At 37.4% G+C, this 13,476-nt stretch overlaps 1 protein-coding gene across 2 annotated transcripts in view; it reads right to left on the reverse strand.

The window, feature by feature from the left end:
* Nucleotides 1-1,071: 1,071 nt before the first annotated feature.
* Nucleotides 1,072-13,476, reverse strand: part of USP46 (ubiquitin specific peptidase 46) — a 35,077-nt gene continuing 22,672 nt past the window's right edge. For both annotated transcript variants that reach the window (XM_064449428.1, XM_064449429.1), the window contains 4 exons: nucleotides 9,978-10,061; nucleotides 9,481-9,678; nucleotides 8,586-8,664; nucleotides 1,072-7,590 (listed from right to left, as the gene is read on the reverse strand). In XM_064449428.1, coding sequence (XP_064305498.1) covers nucleotides 7,489-7,590; nucleotides 8,586-8,664; nucleotides 9,481-9,678; nucleotides 9,978-10,061 — 463 coding nt within the window. In that variant the 3' untranslated portion in view covers nucleotides 1,072-7,488. The remainder of the gene's footprint in view (nucleotides 7,591-8,585; nucleotides 8,665-9,480; nucleotides 9,679-9,977; nucleotides 10,062-13,476) is intronic.

Consider the following 13,476-nt stretch of genomic DNA (forward strand, 5'->3'; position numbering starts at 1 on the left):
ACTCATACCAAAAAATAAGGAGCAGAGTTGTAGGTAAATATCATACAGCTGCTGGGAAATGCATTTCTGAAGTGAGCATAGCTCTCGTGGAGCTCACATGCAGTGATTGAGAACCATGCTCTTGGAAACCTTTTCTAGGTTTCTTTATATGTACACTCTAAATTTTATTTCTTTAAAATGTTTTAAAACTACGGATTTATCATTTATTTATTTCAGTCGTCTGTGTTTTAAATTTCTGTCTCCATCCTGCGGTTAAAATCTTATGTTCTGATAACCTCGGAATAAATTCAGAAGTGCTTCAAGGTTTCTAATTTCAGAGGAAATCTGTACTGTAAGATGTGAAGCGTTTTTGAACCTAGTCCTCTGATAGTCTTATGTGCCATAAATCTTATAGCATGATAGCTATAAATTTAACATGCAGTTTGACAGCTGTATTTATTTTTGGTTCTCTAAACGATTCTGCAGGAATAACAAGAATCCATTTAGACAAGAGCAAGAAACTCCAGCCTTTTCTTTACCTCACTTTTCAGAAAGTAAATTGTGTTTGCTAATTAACAACTTCAGGGTAATGACCAGACTGCAGGAAACTTTCAGTTCTCTGACAGAATTTTAGACCTCATTAGCAAAACCCTTTCCCACTCTGGTAGTCACAGGTAAAATCCCAGGCTAAGGGGCTTGGGATTCTCATTCCCTGATGCAAAAGGTAGTTCAATTCAGGCTGCTTTTTAGTCTGTTCAGTTTTAGCTGTTCTCAGTAACATTGGCAAGGTCAGTGGTGTGCTTTAACTTGGTACACCTCGGTCATGCAATTGTATGTATATTCCACTAAGACGACTCATGAACTGCATGCAAAATTTGTTCCCTTAAGACACTTCAGAGGCAGTTAGCCCAGGTGCTGAAATATTCTCTGAAGTCACTTAAAATGCACCGACTCCATTAAAAGAAAGAAAAAGCAGACATCAGCAGTCTTGCCATCTGTAAGAATACAGATACCTGACGTTCAGAAGAATGTTGTATAACAAGCAACACCAATGTTCAGCCTTAGTCTGGTTCCAGATTAATTCAAAGCAAGTCCAATGGAAGCAAAATCATCTAGGGAGTTTATTTTATGTAAAATATAAACATGTTAACAGGAGAAAATACCTTTTTCTTATGTTACAACCTTAATAACCAACGTGAGATTTATCTTACAGTTCTGCAGGTAGTGCAGGGTTTAATTACATGTATATGATTAAAAAAAGCAGATACTCAACCGTACACATACACCGTGTATTGTACGCTTTACTAGAAATTCAGTATTTTTATGTGTCTCCAATTGTATGTCTAATAATGTTACTATCCCTTACTCCATTTAAAAAAACTAACACAAAATATTTAAGTAGTTTTATTATGATTGCGTCGTTTTGACAAGGTAGAGAGGGACTATATATTTACAAACAGATATACATATTCAAAGCCACTGGAAAAACAGCCCTTTCCATATTCCTTCCTCTTCACTTTCTTCTTCCCCCTGCCCTACACTCATACTCATACAGCATAGGGTGACTTTACTCCTAAAGAGTTCTGGATAAGTTATGGCGCTTGAGTTAGGTCTTCAAAAGCCACTGAAGCCAGAAAGTTGTTTCCAGGAAAAGCACTCGAACCTGTAATATGGCTGCCCTGATGGAGCTCGTGCTGTTAGAGTGAGAGGTGTGAGAGGTCTCGGAAACAATTTAGTGTGTGAACACAATCTGTCTTGGGACTTTTGCAAATACGAACACCATTGCAAATATAAAGTTGATGGTTAAGCTCAGCCTCTTTAAGGAATGTATGCCTATTAATGAGGTTTTGGAGAACTTCAAAGTGTCTTTACAAAGGGTTTGCTCCTGCCACTTTGGAACCCCTAGGAGAAGGGTGAGGATTATATAAAGGCTGGAGCTGGTACAAGCTGAGTGTTAGGAAGCTGTGTGCCAGCCCAGCTCTTCCTACAGACCTACCACGCTATCACAGAAAAGTCATTTACTCTTTAATATTCCTGAATATAGTGAAATTGCCACCTGCAACAGCCTTCATCAGAAGCATTAGTCTGTTAAATTGACCACTGTGAATGGCACACACAATTTATTTTATGTTGTGCAATAATCCCAGTCTTGATAACCAAATGAAGCAGAATTATTAAAGAATTATAGCAACTCTGAGACGACAAATAAAGGGAGTTATGTGAGGTTTCATATTAACTCATTTAGGCAAAGTCAGCAAGCAAACCTCCTAGGGGGTAAAGAATCATTAGCATGTAAAGAGGTGTGGGCTTAGCCCAGATGGTCCCATCAGGTGGCCACATACCTCCTGATAGGTGTTATTTGACCTTGTATGCAAAAGGAGTGCATTAATCTGAATGAGTCTTGTGGACAAGTCCAATTGCTTTGAAGTAGTGCATGTTAACAGGAAAGAAATTAAAAGGGTGTCTACTGAGGCTTCCCAAGGGCTATTTGAATATTAACTGCCATGTTAAATTGACAAGAAACACCTCAGCAACAGAACTGATGCAACAGGAAAAAGCCCTGGTCTTTCATTGATCAAAGAGACTATGGTGTCTAAAAACCTAAGAATAACCTTTGCATTAACAACACATAAAGTCAGTGACTTTCTGATATGGATACCATAGATGCTGGCCTCTAGGAAACATCCAGTGTCTTTGATGGTGTGGTTTTTTTACACCAGCTCTTATCCTACTTCATTACCGCTTCCCTTTACATGAGCCCAAGTGGAGAGGAGGAAGATGCAAAAAAGATTGTTCTCCTTGATAGCACTCACGCAAGGACCAAGAATAAACACAGCTCTTAGGATTATTTGTACTTGAGGCTGTACAGAGCACAGATAAAATGGCAGAGAGAGCAATAACTGTACCATCAGCTGACTGACAGCTAACTCTGTGTTTGGTAGAAGAGAATTCTCCTGTGAGAAGTGGTGCTTTTCTAAATTATAGTCATTGATAACTGTGCCACAGAATAAAGTAAGACAGTCGTTCTCAGATGGGGTAGCAAGTAGAGTGCGAAAAAGGTTGTGAAGTCCAACTCCTCAGGTACATACAGCTACGGTGTAGCAGACAGAGTAAATCCTGCATCCTCGTTATGTATGAATAAATATGTATGAACAAATTTGGGCTTCCAAAATTTACAACCCAACTAGGACTACCAGCCTAAAAATGAAAATTGGGTTGTAACTAGAGATCACAAGCAAACAGCTGCAAAAGCAAAAAGACAAAGGCAAAATGTTAAGCTGATTGGAATTTCATGAGATTGACAGTGTTGCTTAAAGTGCTTGGGTTGATTACATTTTAAAAAAATAAAAGTACATACAAATTAAAACAGAAAACTAATAATATTAACTACATAAGTTATAATACAAATACAATAACAGACCAACAAAAGAGAAATAAATTAAAACAAACACTGATAACAGGTACTAGCAAAGAAGAGGTACACAGCCAAAACTTCTTAAAATTTCTAGTACACATTCAGCTGTAAGATACTGCTCATACTTGTCAGCCACAAGCAGCAAAAAAGGAGATGAAACAAGAAGGGTCTGCTGCTGAGAGGCATCGAATCACTGGCAGCTGCAAGTTGTCGGCTCAGGTCCCAAGTACATGATGCTGTAACAGATGGGTGAATGAAATGTAATGTCTGAAGATAAAAGACAGGTTGCGGTAGCACTTTAGGACCAACCATGTAACATGAATTTCAGTTTCAGCTTAGTTAGGTCTTTAATATCTTCATTAAATCTAATGCGAAGGAAATGCCTACTGCTTTATTTTCTTTACTCCAACCTCTAAAGGAACAAGACCTTTAAAATGTAATCGACTGCTCTGAGGTAACTGTAGATTATTAAAATAGAAGTGACAGGAGTAATTTTGGGACTTAATTTCAACAAGGTGTTCTGCTTCACTGGTATGGTTTCTTCATCACCCCCCTCCCCCTTCTTCCTCCCTCTGCTGTGTCTCAAAAATAGAGATTACATAAAATCCTGACAGCCTGTTCTGTGAAACATAGAAGTTGAGGTCTGAGCTCATCCTCTAAGATAACTGAATCATCAGCACTGCAGTGCTTCATTGGATTCAGTGGAAACACAGCACAGGACAAAAATGTTCTTTTTTCTAACTAAGAACAAAGTAATAAGATTTATAAATGGTCAATGCATCTCAGCAACAGTGTGTGAAACAAGTAGGAAACTTCAGATGTTATTAGGTCTAATATATTCAGAACCCAACACCATAAAAATAGTCCTTCTAGGGAAGCAGAGAGTACTGTTAGACATCTGTGCTACAATTTTGTTTTCTAGCTGCTGGCTGAAAAGCTTTTATTGTCCTAGATATTTTTCCATTTTTTCATAAGGGACTGGAAATCTACACATAAGCATAAGAGAAAAAGGATTATGTTTTATTTAATCAACTAAAATACTTTACATTGTATGATTGTTCGTGTGAGGATCCCAATCCTGCAAAACCCATGTAAGTGTCCTTAATTTGACAGAGAAGTTCTGCTGCCTAGACCGGCACTATTCATACAGCCATGATGGACAGTGTTGCTGGACTGAAGTCAAGACATGCAGCACACTGTAGGCTGGGTATAATTTGTATTGTGACTGCAATCTACAATTTATATTGTGACTGCAATCTATAGTTTAGATTGTGACTGCAATTTTTTTTTTAATCAAAAGAACATGGTCCTTAGTTCAGCTGTGGTAAGCACAAAGTGAGTATTCCACAAATTTTCAGACCTGATGTCAGACCACCAATGTTGGACTGGTGTGATACCAGTGCTGTGATCTTTTCATGGGCTAGCATGAATTTAAAATGGTTTTTCATACTTTACGAAAAGGCTTATTCTAGTAATTTTACTCTCAATAACAGACTGCGCTTATCTGTATGTTTTACAACCTAGCACCGTCCTGCAGCTGAAGAAAACCAAAGACTATTATCCTATACTTTAGCATTTAAATATTAATTCGTATTATTAAGAATTTTTTAAAAATCATTTTTCAGATAAGTCAATTGAAATATGGAAAACATTTCCTAAAATTGAACCAACTTACAAGTCATTTTTATGAAAAATTACTTTTCATATAAACATGAGCCTTGAACATTCAAATGATATCTGAAGAATATCTTCTTTGTTGCTTATTTTAAAATTGAAGAATGCCCTGAGAATGTTCAGCAGTAAACTGTGAAGTACAGACCTTTGGACCAGCACTGGTTAATGCTGATCTAGAAAGTGCCTTCATTCACAACAAGGAAACCTTACCCATTTTAAAAGGCAAGTGATTATTAGATTTTTATATGGAAATTATGAATGCTTATCAATAAATCCATTAAAGAGGGATTTGCAGGTTTAGCTTTTCAGTGGAAAAGCTCCTGGGCCTCAGTGAGAGTTGAAGTCTCCTGTAAGATGTCTGTCTTCTGCGCTAAGGCAGAACATTTCATTCTAACGTCAATAAAAGAACTAGAGCTGCATCCCAATTATGCTTTCCTTGAGCCTGCACACCAGCCTTCATTCATGTGCATGATCTCTGTAGACCACTATTATTCACCTAAGTAAGTACTCTAAGGTTACATTCTACGTCTGTTTTCTTGTATCGGTATAATAACATGATAAATTACAAATAATGTTCAATGAAAAGTCCACTTCTGCTTCTCATTCAGTGTAGAGTGTTACATTTCCTTAGTTTACAAAATAGCCATTGATAAATCCAACTTCAATTGATGTTACAGCAGAAGCTAGTACTTCATTTTCACCGTTATTTAACAAAAGATATTTCACATTCACAGTAGACTACAATGAAAAAAAGTTATTATCCTTCCTACAGAAAACTAAAGTATAAGATTAGGCTGCACTTCAAAAGCTGTTTCTTGAAATGAAGTGTTGGCCATGCAGTGGCAGGCAGGCTTCTTAAAGAAAAGAAGGACCAAAAGCAACATTGTCTAATAAATACTTAATGAGAGTGAAAGAAACATAACAGGTAGCAATAAATTGTGAGTTGGGAATAATTTCTTGTAAATACTAGAACCAACTGTCAATCCCCCTGAAGACAAGAGTGTTTTTGCTGTTGACTTCATTGGAATAGGAATTTGGCTACTGAAGTTCGAGACTTGTATAATGGAGTGAAAGTGTCAAACCAAGCAAGGTAGTTACCCGGTGTTACCACTGCCTCAGCCTACTGTCGATCCCTTCTCATACCCTATTGATACTTTCTTCTACATTCATTCTTTGCCAGATTCCAGTATGTGAGTACAGCAATGGTATTAGCCGGTGCATGACCAGTGCCAGCCACATTCATCCAGTAAAATCACAAACTAAGCCTTTCGCACTAAGCCTTTTGATGTTTTTAAAATCAGACACTCCAGAGCCCTATCTGTTTCTGTGGTGACCCAAATGCTGTCAAACATGGCCAAAACGTTAGAGACAATATATATAACAGCTGTGTCAACTAATGGTTTTTATCTATTAAGTTATGTTGCTAAGAAATGAATTCTGACTTGAGAAATGAAAATGGGACCTACAGGTATTCAGAAAACTGCAAGATCAAGCCATGTGTTATGTATTGTACGAACAACACTTAATTAAATAGGTGTAATTTCAGTCCTGATGGATATGTTATAGGTGAGCAGTGTTGCGATCTCTCCAAACTCAGTTAAGGAAACAACCTATGATATCGTTTTAAGAGAAAGATAAGCTCAATTTCTGTAAATGTAATTTCTATCTCTGTCATATGTGTCATCTCACTCCCTTTATTCTAGTGCTCTATAAGTCCCGAAATCTCACCTTATCTGTACTATCTCGTGATAAGCAAAGTGACTGGACATACAGAATTACTTAGTTCCAATGTAATTTAAATCCCTCTATGTGAATTTTAGGCCTGAGGTTATGCACCAAAAGTTTTTAACAATGCAATGCTTAAATGATTTTCAAAGAATATCTTTTTTGCAGCAGAGAGTAACATGTAAAAATATCCCCCATAAAACCACAGTTCCAACCATCATGAAACAGATTTTTTTTCATTATACTTAAAATGAATAAGTACATGTCAGGATCTATTTAAAGGAATGCTTTGTAAATCAACACACCCCAAAGCCATTTAAAAAGTTTTAAACAATTTTGCCCTAAATGCAATGAACACTTCCATATAAAATACTACTCTACCTGGACTGGGTTTAACAGTTGACATCCAAATCTTATCTGTAAATGTTAGTCCATATAAATTCCACTAAAATCCGACTGTAATTAACTCTTCAATCAGACTTAAAAACTACAAACAATCCCCCCCTTCCCAAAACAAACTTCCATGTGTCAAAAATGGACGGTTATAGTCAAGATCACATAGGCCATTTAACAGGAGACAGAGTGTATCGTTGTTCAACCATACAAGATGCGGTCTGTGTAAAAGTCAGTTAAGGGGGGCCATCACCTTCTCTTGCGTGCAGCATCATTGTGTGCAATTGTCACAGTTTGCCAAGTTACTCTCTTGACTGATAGAATAAAATATAGCCAGACTCTGAATTTTTTGATATATCAGAGGTCAGACCATAGAATTCTTCAATAGCTTGAGCATCTATTTTCTGCAAAATAAATAAAAAATTTTAATGTGCTGTTAGGTAAAAGAAATATCAAACAGATTAAATGACTGTATAAACACAAAAGACAAATTTGGTTATTTGTTTCAGGGTAGCAATTAGCAAATTGTTTGCGGTTTAAGCAGTGAAAGGGTAATGTTCAGGGGCTTACTGGTCTCACTCGTGGAAGTCAATACGAATGTTTGTCTCAGCGAACCTAACTGAATTAGGCTTCTTCCAATAACAGAGAGACTCCTTGAAATGCAGGAGTGAACATGGTTAAAACACGTAAGTGTAACCATGTGACCCCATCCTTCTGAAGTTTCCAGAGACCCTCTTCAGGACATGCCCCATCCAATGTCCAAGTGCTTACTTTCCTCCACTGGATTTACTCCTGGGAAATCAGACTCAAGACCTCAGTTTTACCAAGGCGCCACAACCACATAAAGGGTTTGCTTAGGAATGGATTGCAGAATGCTTAGACAGAATCTGTAATAGCTGTGGGCCAGGTCCTGCCCTAATTTACATTCAGACAAACCCAGATCGACTAGAGAATCCAGAGTTTCTTGTAACTTCCCAATTGTTCAAAAATCAAAATTCTACAGCAACGCTAGTTTTACGCAGTCCAATTTTGCCAAGTGATATTGCCAAGGATTGCAGCATAGATCCTGGATATTTTAGGTTTTAATGAATTAAATTAATTTTATTAGATATAGAAAACATTCCAAATTAAACCCTTGATGTCTGATATTAAAAATGTTTGATGTTGCTCTGAAATAAAATGACCCCTTCTGACATTGACAGAGTAAGAACTACAGGATTAATGATTTTTTTTTGTAATCTTACTTCCTCTAACAGAGTTGAGCTAAATGCCACGTTTCAACCAAACTGTGGCTGTGCAGGCTAGTAATCTATACCCAGATATGCATCAAAATTTTAACCCCAAACAGAGAAGAGAACATAAACACAAAAGCTGTGCTCATGAGCTTCAGCATACTGACCTCTACAATGTCATCATCAAACAAGAGCCAAAATCCATGACTTTTCACAATAGTAATATAATGCCCCCGATTCGGTCCACTAGAAAGCAAAACCAAACCACAAACCTCAAAATATTAGAAGATACGGTTGAGTCCATTTTGATGTCACATTTCTAGATGCAAACAGACTGAATTATAACTAAATGTTATGAAGAACATAGTAAACATACCCCTGGCAGTACAGTAGACATTTACTCTTTTGACCTTTTTACTGACTTCTTGTAATTACTTTATCAACAGAAAGCTAAACATATCATTTTCTTCTGTGCCATGATCATTTGCAAATTAACCTATAGAACACTTAACAATTTGCTCATGGCAGGCATCAACTATTGTAAATATTTTTAAAACATTATGAACTAATTTTAAGGGGGAAAATTGTTTGGTATGAACCGTGAATATTTACTTACATACAGGCTTTGAGTAGAGGGAGACAAAGTCGTATTCCTAGAGCCCCAAGGATTTTTCTGTTTGTTTCATGTTTGACAATACCTCATATGTGAGAGGCTTTATTAAAGCTATCATATTCATTGCCTTGACAGGAGACCAGTGTCTGGCCCTCACAGTCCTGGCTCCCTGGCTCTAAGTGGGCTTATGAGGAAGGATACAGCTCCATTAATTTAAGAAGATCTTGTGACTTTTGGAGGCCTGAGGAATTATTTTTTAATCAAGTACAGATTTATTATGAGGGATGGTGGCTAAGATGTTCAGGCATATGAATGCCAAAGACACAAGAAAGTTGGTGCAACAGCAGGGTTTATGTCCTCCCTCCTGCTCTCCCCACATGCTGTCAGGCATGCCCCTGCCTTTGGCAAGTAACTGGCAATAGCTCGAGATATACATGAAAGTAGCTTACCTTCCACAGTGAACAACAACAGCTACCAAGTCATACATCCGATCTAAGTTGACAGCATCGCCAGATGTGTTGAAGAGACGTAACTCCAGAGGAAATACTACACGGTAAGACAGCTTAGTATACCTGTGCAATTGCTCCATATACTTGAATCTCTTGAGGTGTAAGGCAAGAATCATTGGCAGTTTTTTTACTCTCATCCTGTGAAACCATTAGAGTGCATATGATAAAGACCGGACCAGTTCAAAGCCATTCTGCCTTTCCTTAATGAGTAAATATTTGCATTATAAAAGCACTTTGTAATTAACAGTAGTCAACCAGCAGTAGCTTCTAGACTAAGACACATGTAATAGCTTTGAATCTGTCTGTAGCTTCTCTGGCCCACACAGAGAATGCACTTGGATTGTAAGGTTTCCAGGTATCTAAACACAATAAATATCAAGGAGGAGATTTGTCAAAGCCTCAGAAGGATGTGGTGAAATAGCCTGCTCTTTGCTTACCTTTTCTGCGCCTCTTGTTTACTGCAGCAAGTTTCACAGTAGTATTTCTGTTCACTACATAATGTCTCTGTGTTACTGAAGTCTCTGTAAATAAATACAATTATCAGTTCTTAAAGGATCTTAATACTTTTGCCCCACTTCGGCTGAAGAACTGGAACCCTAAAAAACACACAGGATGAAATCCTCTCTCCACTCAGTCCAGCTTCCTAAAACACTAAAAGCAACTGGACTGGGGTATGCAAAGGGACTAAAGGTGTCTGGCTGCTATAACAGCCCTGCATTAGGAGCTGGCCCTCCATACGATACAGGTGGAGGGTCAGATATCTCAAAATGGGACTTATGTCCTGGGCTTTTACCTGCCAAGGGGCTGCCTAGACTTGGGTGTAGTTGCTCAATCCATCCAGTCCCATTTTAAATTATTTGCAGACTGGAACAGTTTCAAGTGTATTTCTGTTATCCCCAAATAGCTCACATTTTATGGGTTCTTCTGTAAGATAGGTTTGAAACCCCTCACACAGAAGAAATAAATTGAAGTCCGTTTTCTGCATCTTCTAACCGCTCGAACTGTAATCCAGGAGTTATTTGATTATACCTTCTTGTTGCCTAAAAAGGAAACTGATAGCTAGTATAACAGATTTTGTAAATCCCAGCCAAGTAAATATACTTGGAAATGTTTCTGAATTGGGCTTTTGAAGTGAGAGAGGCAAAGACAGGCTGGTTTGATAGTGCATCTCAGTTCACAGAAAAGATTTGTCAGAAGTCACAGTGCTGATATGCTTTGGACCAGAATTGTAGGTATCTAAAAAACTTAACTGTATAAAAAAATTACAGTAATTTTTTGTCACTTCTAGTGTTACATTGTAACTGAGCAGGTGTTTTGAAAACTGTAAAAACAGACATAGTCACCCATCTTCCACTTTAAGCACACAGGTTTTCTTGTGACTTTGGGCCTTAAATAGATATATCTGAAGTTCAGAACTGATCTGTTGATTGTACCTACATTGTACCTAATAGACTTCTGAACTCCAGACAAATTCAGACCCATTCAGACTCAATAAACTCAATTGCAGTTCACACGCCCAGGGGTTGAAGTCATACTGCACGTTCAGCCTGCTCTCACAGTAGGCAGCAACAGCATCATCTTACAAAGGCAAGGGGAGGATTCCAGATGATTGTTTCTTCCTGGCATCATCACCACAGGGGTAGATGGGAGACCTGAAGACTGTACAGCTTGACAGGGCACAGTTATTAGAAGTTATGTAAATAACTTCATAAAAGGGGAGGATTTTCCACTTTCAAGTTTTAAGTTCTTTAAGGTTGATGGACCATGACAGAGAGGCAATTCATATGACTGAATAACATTTATACTAACTGAGAATGCTTTTACTAGGGTTTCTTTTTTATATGGTTTTCGAAATGTTGATCAGAAAGTCCTGAAATTTAGGACAAAATACATCTCTTGAAAAGTTGCAACAAAACTTTGATCATAAGTATAATTTTCTATCTAAAAGAAAAATAAAGCATGATCACTGGAAAGGATTTAGAATCATAGAATCACAGATTCATTAAGGTTGGAAAAGACCTCTAGGATCATCAAGTCCAACTGTCAACCCAACGGCACCATGCCTCTTAAACCGTGCCCTGAAGTGCCATGTCTACAAGTTTTTTGAACACCTCCAGGGATGGTGACTCCACCACCTCTCTGAGCAGCCTGTTCTAATGCTTGACCACTTCTTCAGTAAAGAAATTTTTCCTAATATCCAACCTAAACCTCCCCTGATGCAGCTTGAGGCCATTTCTTCCCGTCCTAAGTGGTAAAACTTCAGTGGTAACCATTGATCTCGAATATCTGATTTCACATTTGAATTTAAAGACAAAATTAACTGAATTCAGCCAATTCCTCTGAACCTTCCCCTGAACTTTTCAGGGAATCATAAGTGAAGAGATGAAACTTTAGAAAAGATTAGAGACCAGTTATACGTGTGGAGAACATAATGCTGTAAGATTCAGTATAATGTGATTGTGTAAATTTTAGGTCTTCTGTTAAGGAAATAGTCTGATGTTTATTTTCAAAACCTAAAGTCTCAATTTAAAAAAAACCCAAACAAGCCTGTGGAATTTATTAGTCCTTCCCACTTCAAATTGAAGCAATGGAAATAAAATTTTTCTAACATAAAGAAACATGTACAGATGGTACATGAAAATGAATTAAACTCAAAGAGTTTCTGAATTCCTTTTGAAATGTATTAAATATTCTGAAACCATTAATATCTAACATTTTAAAGGATAAGTTGACTGCTATGGGAATCAGATGTGTGAAAGCCAGAGAAATATGCAAATACTTTATAAGCTGAGGGACGTTCCCTTACATGTCCCTTGGCATTAGTTCTTTTGTTCCTTTGCCTTCTACTCCCACCTGACAGGCTGTTACCCTGTTCTACCAAAGCAGGTGAGACACAGCTATGGAATTTAGAGGCATTACCAATTTAATTATTCAGCACATATTAACTCCTTTTCCTGTACCAGGAGCAAAACTGGTGGCATATTTATAAGCAACAACTCTTTCCTTGGGGAAAGGGAGGTATGCAGGTGAGAATTAGATGCTTTTGCATCTAATTGTAAATTAGATCTAGTAGATTAGATTAATCTAGTAGATTAGATTGCATCTAGTTGTAAACTGCCACTTCAGTAGCTGTTTCATCAATCAAGACTTTTCAGCGTGGCACTGAAACTGAAACAACTGAAACAACTGTTCAGATGTTGAACAGTTAAAAACAACAGATCATTGACCTGAGTTCACACAAAGTCTGCATGTACAAGAACTATAGGCTTGAGGAACTTTATACTTGCAGAGCTAGTTTCAAGACACTTCTAGCTCTTTCCTATTCCATTAACAAGCCAATCTGCATTCTGTTTATATGGTATTTTAACAGGAGAAAGGAATTTTTAAATATACCCTCTGATGATCTACTAATTTCTCATTGACCTCATGTGCTTCCACAGTCCATCTCTCCACAGCCTCTATGCTACAGTGTGAAAGATGCTTTCTGTTGCTTACATGCATAAATTATACAAATTTTCTGTTTTAAGAGATGAGATAATTCTTAGTGGAATAAAAAAGCACAGGTGGACTAGTTAAAAGTCAGGATCAAATGGACTAGTAAAATTTGCAGCTCCTAGTGGAAATGAAAATAATGGATCTGCACTATATTTGTTATTAGATGTCTATTGCTTCAGGCCCGATTGCCTACCCTGTGGAGCTAGACTATGCTGGAGGCTTGTATTCTTTGGACCTCTTATGTACACAACGACCTTCTCAATCTGAAGAGCTACAGAAATAGCTAAAAAGAACAATCATCTGTAGTGGCAAAGAAATTAATTCTACTTAAATGTTATTTTGCATAGTTTTTCTTTAATTTTCCTTTTCAATGCAGTAGCACTTAAAGCAGTAAAGACACAGCAAAGCACTTGTCAAAGAAAAGGAAACAGCGTTTCCAAA

This window comes from Phalacrocorax carbo, chromosome 4, assembly GCF_963921805.1.
Source record: "Phalacrocorax carbo chromosome 4, bPhaCar2.1, whole genome shotgun sequence".
Taxonomy (NCBI): Eukaryota; Metazoa; Chordata; class Aves; order Suliformes; family Phalacrocoracidae; genus Phalacrocorax; species Phalacrocorax carbo.